The sequence below is a fragment of the Xiphophorus hellerii genome, chromosome 21 (assembly GCF_003331165.1).
Source record: "Xiphophorus hellerii strain 12219 chromosome 21, Xiphophorus_hellerii-4.1, whole genome shotgun sequence".
NCBI lineage: Eukaryota > Metazoa > Chordata > Actinopteri > Cyprinodontiformes > Poeciliidae > Xiphophorus > Xiphophorus hellerii.
Window position 1 is genome coordinate 19482065 of NC_045692.1, and position 10332 is coordinate 19492396.

Sequence of the window (10332 nt, forward strand, 5' to 3'; positions counted from 1 at the left end):
CTCAAGCTAAACTGGAGAGTGTCTAAGTGAATTTTCTTTTAAATCTCCTTTTGATTCACTTTTAGCTTTCAGGCTTCAGACTATGGCAAGCTGTTGGTGTATTTATTCAAAAGGCTTTATCAGCCCTCATTTTTATCTACTACTGTAGTTTGCAAATACACTGCACTAGTTGTACATTTGGCCACACTAGCTCAACTAGTTGAATATATGGCTATTAGTCAATCCTGTATAGAATTTATGATGCAGTACTAGGGCCAAACTAAAAAAATACAATAAAATTATGAGAATAAACTTATATCATGAGAATAAACCCATACAAGGATAGCCATATTACAAGAATGAAGTTATAATATGAGAATAAAGTCAAATTTTTAGAGTGAAATCATAGTATGAGAATAAACTCATAATAAAATGATTTCAAACTTCACAAACAAAATCATTGTGTTACAACAATAAAGTCAGTATTATGAGGAAAAAAAAGCCATTAGAATAACATAACATTTTGAGAATCAAGTTATGGTATTATCATCCGGGAGGGACTCAGAGTAGAGCCGCTGCTCCTTCACATCGAGAGGAGCCAGTTGAGGTGGCTCGGGCATCTGGTCAGGATGCCTCCTAGACGCCTCCCTGGTGAGGTGTTCCGGGCACGTCCCACCGGGAGGAGGCCCCGGGGAAGACCCAGGACACGCTGGAGGGACTATGTCTCTCGGCTGGCCTGGGAACGCCTCGGGATTCCCCCGGAGGAGCTAGAAGAAGTGGCTGGGGAGAGGGAAGTCTGGGCCTCCCTTCTGAAGCTGCTACCCCCGCGACCCGACCTCGGATAAGCGGAAGAAGATGGATGGATGGATGGATGGATGGAGTTATGGTATTACAACAAAAGTCATGAAAATAAAGCCGAACAAGAATAATGTAAAAATTCAAGAATATGAGAATAAGTCAAATTTCAAAAAAAGTCACAGTATTACCAAATCAGTAATATTGTGACTTTATTCTTGCTTGGCTTTATTCTTGTAATTTTATTTTCTGTTTTTTAGGTTCTCCTTTTCCACAGAATAAAATCCTGGCTTTGATATTTAATATTTTGGCTCATCTTGTGTTTTTATTTCAGCGCTCCTCTAAGCAATAAGCTTTAAAGCAGTTTCTCATTGGAAAGTTAAACTGTTACTTTTCTAACCTCCTGTACAAGCAGCTGTACCACTTGAACAAATTTTCCATTTTTATATTAGCAGCTCTAAATTAGCTTCTTGTTTTAAACTTTCACTCTTATTTAGTAAAAGATTTTGTTTCTGGTTTTTATTGAAAGAAAAGAGAACAGTTTCTGAAACAAGTCCAGCATATACAGTAAAGTATTTAGAGTTTATTGAAAAAGTTAGAAAAATGTTCAAGGCAGATCATGTAGCAAACACATTCTATTTGCATTGTCCCTTTAAAAAAGATTAAACAGTGAACAAGCAGTACAGGGAACAAAGAAACAGATCAAAACACATAAAGGAGAAAATTTCTGTTTTAATTCAAAACGCCACATATATCTTAAAACAAAGGAAACAGAAATTGACACATTAAAACATTACTTATGAATATATTAATAGGTTTTTCTTCAGTATTGTTGCACTCCTAAACGGTTTTAGGGTCCGCAGGTCATGACCTTTACACAGAAAAACGTAGAGGCAGAGGAGAAAACAGAAACTAAACACCACAACCTGCAGACGATAAAGTTAGCTAGCAAAGAACATTAATTAAGACTTCTTAGTAAATAAAGTTTTAAAACACTTTCCTCTCAACAGTATACAGCAGCAGTGATTGCACATGTGTAAAAGTTTCTTTTAAAAGAACCAGTGAACAGAGAACCAATCAGAACCGTTTACATTTCCGTCTGCGACTCTGATTTTGCTACACTTTTAAATCGGTGCGATTTAACAGACATAAAACCAAAGCTTTGAGGCTACAGACTGAAGGCAGACACGGCGATGTGCTGAGCGTCGTTTCTCGCCTCGAAGTACGAAGTGTCGGTTTCGTCTTCCGGCTGCGGTATGAACGGCATCGGCTGGTTCTGCAGGTTGTCCCAATCCAGGCCGTCGAACAGGCGGTGGCGCTTCAGTTCTGCGAACAAGACGACAAAAATCTCAAATACAGAAATATTTTTATACGCTCCATTTTCTTTTTCCAAACTTATCAAGCTCTGAAAAATAGTTCAAGCAAATTCTACCTATATAATTTTTAGACATTTCCAAAGTGCAAAAGAATAAAAGCTTGATGGTTATGTTGACTAATTTGCATAATACTGTACAACATAAAACAATCATATGAACTAAAAAAGACGCTCTTATTATTCCTGACAGTATTTGTGTTCTGCCAAAGTTACATTTTAAATTTTAAATAGTTGAATCCTGATTCCAATTACAAAAAGTTAGAAAATTTAGATTTTAACTGAGACACATCACATCTTTAGAGTCAATTTTCCACAATCAATGAAGTATTTTAAATTCAAGGCTGGATAAAAATAAATAAATCAATCAAAGCAGTGGCCTATTGAAGGTTTAAAAGGCAAATTTTCTGACTTCCTGCAACTTCCCGGCAGAATATAATTTTTACCCTTCAAGCCGGCGCGTTTCGTCATGTCCATGGTGAGCAGGATCTCAATGGCAGTCCTGGAGTTTACAGGAAGTTCCTCCTCTCCTTCAGGCCAAGGGATGTCTAAAAATGTACAAGTTAAACTGGAAGTAAGAGCAAGCTGCTAAACTAGAACAGCATAAATATCAGTCTAGCAAATTTTTTCTGCGAAATGTTAAACTTTTCAAGATTTCTGAGGTTTTTCCGAACAAGCTTTTGATTTTTCAAATTCAGAAATTTCAATGTTCTTTTTTAGAAAATTTCTGAGAATAATCTCAAGTTGTTTTTAGTTAAATTTTCTAGTACATTTCTTAAACCTAAAAATTTTAGTATTTTTCTAGAATTTTTGACTTTTCAAATTTCCCATCTTTTTTTCTAGAACATTTCTGAGATTAATCTAAAATTTCTGAGTTTTTTTTCTAGAATTTTTTTAAATTAATCTAAAAATTTCTCAGTTTTTTTTTTTCTAGAATTTTTGACTTTTCAAACTTTGAAATTCCCCATCTTTTTTCTAAAACCTTTCTGAGATTAATCTCTAGATCTCTGAGTGTTCTTGGTGGAAATTTTCTTCTCTTTTTTTCTTCCTATTTACAATAGCTCTAACACGCCGTCATACTTGAACTGACCTCTGTTGAGAATATTCTGGAAAACCAGCTGGGGAGTTTCGTCGTTGAAGGGCGGCACTCCGGTGAGGAACTCGAACAGACACACGCCGAGCGCCCACCAGTCCACCATGCAGTCTGGCCAGAAACAAACAGGAAGTAATGAAGATTCAGCGAGATGCTAACATGCTAACATCTACCCTGTGATTCCTGTTAGTGTGACCTGATTGGGCTGCAGTGGCTGAAGCAGGAAGGACTATGTTAGAGGTTCACCTTGACACTACTGCACATTAATTATTCACTTTAACATGCAAATATGGTTGAAATCAGATATTTACACACGCAGAAGACACAAACATTTTTTTCTCTATGTATGAAAAAAAAAAAAATCTGACTAAACTTTTCTTGTTTTAGCTTAGTTAGAATTACCAAAATTATTTATATTTGCTAAAATGCAGAAAATGTAGCAAGAACATTTTTTTTTTAACTTTCCTTGAATTAAAATATGTTCTCATGTTTAGGAAATAGCTGTAATTGTAGCTAAGCTAAAACAAAAAAAGTTTAGTTTGATTTAACTTCAGACTGCAAGAAAGCAAAAAAAAGTGTTTTTGTCTTTTTACTCGGGTTAAAAAAAAACAACGTTAGCATAACAGTGAAAATTAAAAATAAATCACATCAATTCTGAATTATTCATGTGAAATCGGACTAAAAATAATCTGGACTCTGAAACTGAGTTTACTGTTTTGCAGCTTCTGCATGAGTTTCAACATTTGACCCAAGCAGCTTTTCAGAAGCAGAAACCAGTTTGTCCAGTTAAAAGCCTCCAGATTCCCTTGCTGATAAGATGTTAACTGAACAGACAACCCACTTTCATCCTTCCAATCCAAAACTTCAGTCCTAATCAATAATCAATCCCAGTTTGTTCCCAGATCCAGAAACAGAGGGAAAATTGGGGGTAGGATCAGTTTATTTCCTAACAGTATAGGCAGCCTGGCAGGTGCAACATGCAAGCTGCAAGAAACAACGTTGCCATAAACTTACCGAACAGAGCACTTCCTGAAACTAAAACAGAACGCCTGTCACAAGAGCTACAGTGACAATCAGCAGGCGATTACAGTACATCATATCGGACAGGCAGATTTGTTTGGTTTTAGAGTTTTCCCTTTTTTTACCGTGAGGTTTTCCAAGAAGAAGCTCCGGAGCCAAATAATCCGGAGTTCCCAAAATTGGAGCGCCCTCAACAGGCAGCGCGCCCCTTCGGACGCTCTTTGGAGTCCGGAAAGGGGTGTGTGAGGTCGACATGGGCTGAGGAGTCTAATGTGAGGGGAAGAGAAAAAAAGAAGAGAGAAGTTAAAAATGGTTCATAAACTCAGTAAAGTCAAGCAAACCTTTCAAAACCCCCCTGAAAAAAAAAAGCAAAACAGAAATATATTTATATGAAATACATATAAAACATATACTCATTTTGTTTTGAATTGGTGGTTTTGATTTTTTTAAATTTAGTCTTGATTTTAATGTATTTTCATTTTAAATCCTAATTTGTTTTATATATCACATCTATATAAATAAATATAATATATATATATAAAAGATAAAAAGGAATGATTTATAAAAGAAATTAAGTTATTATAAGATGAAAATACATTATTTTAAAAGTGTAATTCTAAAAAAAAAAATCAAACTGAAATAAAAAATTTTAACATAATAAAAACCACCAAAGTTTAAAATAAAATAACGGAGAAAAAAATCTAATCAAGACAAAATACATAAAAAGACAACATAATTTTAAAAAACCAATACAAGTATTAAATCAAAAATTAGACCAAGATGAGAATTAAATAAAAACAAAAGCAGGAATATATCAATAGAAGAAAAAAAAAATCAAATGCTGATATCAAAAATATTAATGCAAAAAGGATTTAAAAAGTAAAATATGTTTAATTTTTTTAAAAATTTCAAAATGAAAATAAAATCTAGGTAAAATAAATAATAAAAAAGACCAAACAAATAAATTAAGATCCGAAACTTAACATTCATTTAAAAATCCAGAATACAATTAATAAAATAACTTGGTTTTGGGGGGTTTTTTTTATTACATTTTGTTGTTTTCTTTAAATTGAGAAAAAAAAATTTCAAACGAAATAAGTGTACATTCTTTGACCTCCACTCCTGAACACTGACCTGGTTAATGGAACCGTTGGAGCTTCGCCTCCGCTGCACCGGCGTAGCCGTGCTGCGGGCAGAGTTACAGGAAGCGGCGGCGGACAAGTCCATGGCCTCCACGGAGCCCACGCTGAGCCTGGAAACCTCGGACGTGTTGGTGCGGTTGATGGAGCTGCAGTAGCTGCGGAAAATCACGACGTTCCGCGGTTTCAGGAAGGACGAAGACTGCGAGAAGCTGCAGGACATGTCATGGATTCGGCTATGGAAGGATTCACCTCTCAGGTCTGACGCATTTAGTTTGGGAGTTTCTATGGTAACAGGGAAAGTCCGTTGAGGCGACTCGGAGCTTTGCTCGCGCTCCTCCGGTGAATGGACGGAGTTCCTGCTTTCTGCTGGTTTGATTGGCTGGAGAGAAGCGTTACAGTCCACGTTGAGAGACGTCTCATGGATGGAGCCGTCAGAGTCCAGGCTCAGGCTCCGGCAGACGTCCACGTTCCCCGGCAGCGGGGACGTGAAACTGCACTGGGACGCATCTTTTGTCCCGCCTTCAAACACGTCCTCTACCGGCTCCTCCAGCTCACTGAAAAGACTTTTGGCGACGGGGATTGGGCTGTAGCGCCTCAGATTGTGGTGGTCCGCCGCCATGTTTCCTGTAGTGGTGGTCAAGAAGTCGCCTACCTGGATGGTGGAGAATGTCCCAGTCAGACCAGTGTGATTATGAGCGGTCTCGGGAATCTCAAAGAATCTCTTGTAGTCTGCGTTTGTCTTCTTGGCTCTGGTCTCCAGCAGCTCTGGACTTTGGTTCATATCTGAAAATGTCCTCTTTACAGAGGAGGGAACTGTTAGCTGGCAGTTATCTCGCTCTGATTCAAGATGGCGCCGAACTGCGGACGACACTTGAGGTTTCCTGCTGGGAGAACTGGACTTTTTGGGCAGATTATGGGCATCTTTAGCAGAAACTCCACATCCTCTTGACCCCTGCTCGTTTTCTTTCTATAGAAAGAAAATGTATCCATTTAATTTAGCACCAAACAAAATCGGAGCAGCTGCCTATAACAGCGTATTAGGTCCATTATAGATAGAAAAAAAGTAAATTTGCAACAAAAAACTTACAATTTTTGAGTTTCAAAAATCGAAAATTCTGGTCTTTCTAATAGATTTCTGATTTTTCAAACCAAAAGTTTAACTTTTTTCAGAAAAATTTCTGCATTTTTATAGAACATTTGACTTAATTTGGCAGAAATATCTATGTTTGTATCTCAAACTTTCTGAGTTTATTCTAGCAAATTTTCATGTTTTTTTCTAGAATATTTTTGACATGTCAAGCCAGATATTTATATTTTTTTCTGGAAAATTCCTGAGATTAATCTCCAAATTTGAGTTTTGTGGAATATTTTTCACTTAAACTCAGAAATGTCTTTGTTTTTTTTCTAGTAGATTTCTCAGATTAGCCTCAAAATGAGTTTTTCTATTAAATGTACTTTTTTTTCTATTTCTGATGGTCCTAATACGCCATATTCTGTTTCTTTTCTAAATAAAGAAGAAACCTTAACTATTTAATTTAGCAGCAAATGAAATCGGAGCTGCTGCCATTCCGCCATCACTGACCTCACACTCCCACATGGGACTGACGTCCCCCTCGGTGTTGGTGGTGCTTCCGGCGCTCATTGTCTCAAACCGCTTTCTGCTCCTCAGCAAATTGGGAGTCAAGTTTTTGGCCACTTTATGAGGACTGAAAACTCTTGTTTTAGGTCCTGCAGGAGTTAACATACACCGTGGGAAGAAAACTCACATTAACTGCACTTATTTTAACATTTTATCTCCTCTAAAGATGATATACTTTTATTTTATGGCTGCAACTAACGATTATTTTAGTAATCAATTATTCTGACCACTAATTGGATAAAAAAATTACATTCTGCAGATTTTCTTATCACTTAAGCTTATTATATACACAATATTAGAAATAAACAATAGACAACAAATAAAACAGGGCTGTGACCTCAAGCCTTTTGAAAATATGTGGACTATGCTTAAGATCTGGGACTCTTCCACTAAACTGAAACAATTTAAATGAAGTTAGAGTTAATTACATACTCATTTTACAAAGATAGTCAGCTGGAGAAAACAGCTGTTCTGAGTTGTTCATCACAGGAGAACCAAGCGAATTGTTCTTCTGCTTCACTTTGCTGCAGGACATCGGGCTGGACACAACCGAGGCGCTGCAGTGCCGCTTCCCTTCTGTTGCCGACGTGTTCTGCAGATCCCAAAAACAAACAGAGAGGATTTAGAGTCCACATTCATCCCGGTCGCCTTTTCTGATTATCATTTAGACAATGCTTACGAATCCCAGGGAGCTGATCAAAGAGAGAACTTGACCCGGCGTGCGGAAGAAGTCGTTTTTCGGTTTCGCCAAAGATGGAGTTGTGAGGATGTCCATAAGACTCAGCTCTGTTTTACACACATAGTAAGGAGTGAATAAGAATGCAACAGTTGATGGTTACAGGCTTAGGGTTCTAGATGCCGACCAAAATTTGTTACATTTTCAGCTGGTGGTGTTCACCAAACCCTTTGAAAAACCTCTTCAGCAGTGGTGGCGCTGCATCAAGAACCACAGAAGAAAATGACACAAAAACCTCTGAAGATGACATGAACACAACTTTCTTCTTCATGAAACGTAAACAAAAATGGAGTCGTGTCAGATTTTAGCAGTTTTACAATTTTTCTTTTGTCTTTGGTAAAAGACCACAACCCATTTCTCCAGCTAGTGTTAGACTGGTGCGTTTATTTTGGTTGTATTTACCAGAATGCCTTGTGCTATAGCAGGGGTCTCAAACTCCAGGCCTCGAGGGCTGCAGTTTTTAGATGTGCCACAGGTACAAAACACTGGAATCAAATGACTTAATGACCTCCTCCTTGTGTAGATCAGTTTCCCTGAGCCTTAATGACCTAATTATTCTGTTCAGGTGTGGTGCAGCAGAGGCACATCTAAAAGTTGCAGGACTGCGGCCCTCGAGGACTGGAGTTTGAGACCCCTGTGCTATAGTCTGCTTCCTTCTGTTGGAACGGTCTCTGGTCCGCTTACATTCACATATGCATTCAAACCGCACCAGAGATCACGTCAATCAAACCAAGACCGAAGTTTTTAGCTGGACCAGAGTTCAATGATGCATTCACACCTCCACAAATAAACTGGACTTTCTAGGCAAACACACTACAGTTCAATTAAAGCAAACTAAACAGGTCTAATGAGAATTCACCCTTATTTACCTCTGTCTAGCTTGACCTTTGAGAGACCAAAGTCTGTCAGCTTGATGTGGCCTTCGTTGGATATGAGAATGTTGTCTGGCTTCAGGTCCCTGAACACATCAGATCACACAATGAGCACCGATCACTTGCTGTGATAAAACAACATTTTGTTGCGCACCCTGTTACCTGTGGATTATGCCGTGGCGGTGAAGGTAGTCCAAAGCCAATGCAACCTCAGAGATGTACTTCACAGCCATGTCCACCTCAAAATATCCATAAATATGGAGTAGAGACTTCACATCCCCACCGATGAGGTATTCCATCACCTTTGATCAATAAAACAAACACTTTGTTAGGATATGACTAAAAACTGACGGCGGAATGTTTAGTAGGAAGGAAATTATTGCACAAATGTGCAATAGAGCGACACATTGTTTCACGAATGTTTGCACAAATAGGCTGCATACCAACGTATATTACACACATTTAGCCATGGAAGTGATTAGAGAATTTAAATTTAAAATGAAATATTTTTGGCAATATATTGTATTTTTCATGGCTTTGGCTTAAAAAATGTTCTGGTTTCACAGAACAATGTGGGAGGCCATTATACATTCCTGATTATCCAATATTAAATGGATGGATAGATGGATGCAATTAATAATATCTGAAGATGTAAATCTAGCGCTATAATGACCAGATAATGAAAGCAAATTTTCCTTCGAGGTTAATGAAGAGAACTGAACTAAGTCCACTAGAGCTGTTTTAAATTAAAAAAAAATTAAACTCTTTCACTCAGCATTACCAGATAGATCTTGGCTGCAGTCTGGAGGGAGTAAAACAAGTGAACAACGAAGGGACTTTTGCTCAGAGCTAGGGCGTCTCTCTCTGCCTTCATCTGACTCGCCATGTTTTTATCCACCATGTCTGCCTTCTTCATCACCTACAGCGACAAAAGATAATATCATCCCCAACTTTCATACAAAAAATTAGCAAATAAATGTAATCAAATTTAACTAAAAGTGTATCGACTTACCTTAATAGCGTATAAGCGCGCATTGCTCTTCTTCCGAGCGAGGTAGACCTTTCCAAAGGCGCCGCGGCTGATGGGCTTCAAAACGGTGAAATCATCGATCGAAGGAGGCCTCGGTATTTCCATTAATTTTACATTTGAACCAACTTCGTGCTTTTCTTCTACCTCCATTCTAACGATGAAATAATTTCACTTAAAATCCGGCAGCGAGACCAGCGTAAGCACTACCATGACAGAACAACAAACATTGCGGAGTTTGTTTTGAATTTTTGAATTCCCTGCCTGTCGCGGGGTCCTGTGACGTGATGTAGGTACTCAAAAATCTGCCTGTATAAAATCTTTTGCAAAACAAAATCTGAAATGTATAATTTAATGTAAGATCACATGTAATTATATATATACATGTATACAAAATTAATCTACAAAAATGGAACTAGGTAAATATTACACAACAACCTTTTTTCCTCTTTTTTTATTCCAGCTTTCAGTCAAACCTCCACACAAAACCAAAATTCTTGGTTTTAATTGCTAGCAGGAGTTTTTGTTTAAGGATCTGTTTAGAAGAATATAGTGGCACGTATATATATATGTATATATGTATATATATATATATACACACACACACACACACACACACACACACACACTACCAGGAACGAGTCACGACCTTGCCTC

General features: G+C 37.7%; 1 protein-coding gene across 2 annotated transcripts; it reads right to left on the reverse strand.

Moving 5' to 3' along the window:
- Positions 1–1337: 1337 nt before the first annotated feature.
- mastl (microtubule associated serine/threonine kinase-like) lies at positions 1338–9959 on the reverse strand. Of its 2 annotated transcripts, XM_032552257.1 has the most exons (13): positions 9661–9959; positions 9430–9567; positions 8811–8950; positions 8646–8734; positions 7720–7826; positions 7473–7632; positions 6984–7129; positions 5394–6368; positions 4385–4526; positions 4254–4274; positions 3237–3350; positions 2593–2694; positions 1338–2100 (listed from the first exon to the last, which is right to left on the reverse strand). In XM_032552257.1, exons 1-13 carry the CDS (start codon positions 9826–9828, stop codon positions 1943–1945), a joined length of 2460 nt encoding a protein of 819 aa, XP_032408148.1. In that variant the 5' UTR covers positions 9829–9959; the 3' UTR covers positions 1338–1942. The 2 variants fall into 2 exon arrangements, with proteins under 2 accessions (XP_032408148.1, XP_032408149.1); XM_032552258.1 differs by lacking the exon at positions 4254–4274.
- Between the last annotated feature and the right edge of the window lie 373 nt (positions 9960–10332).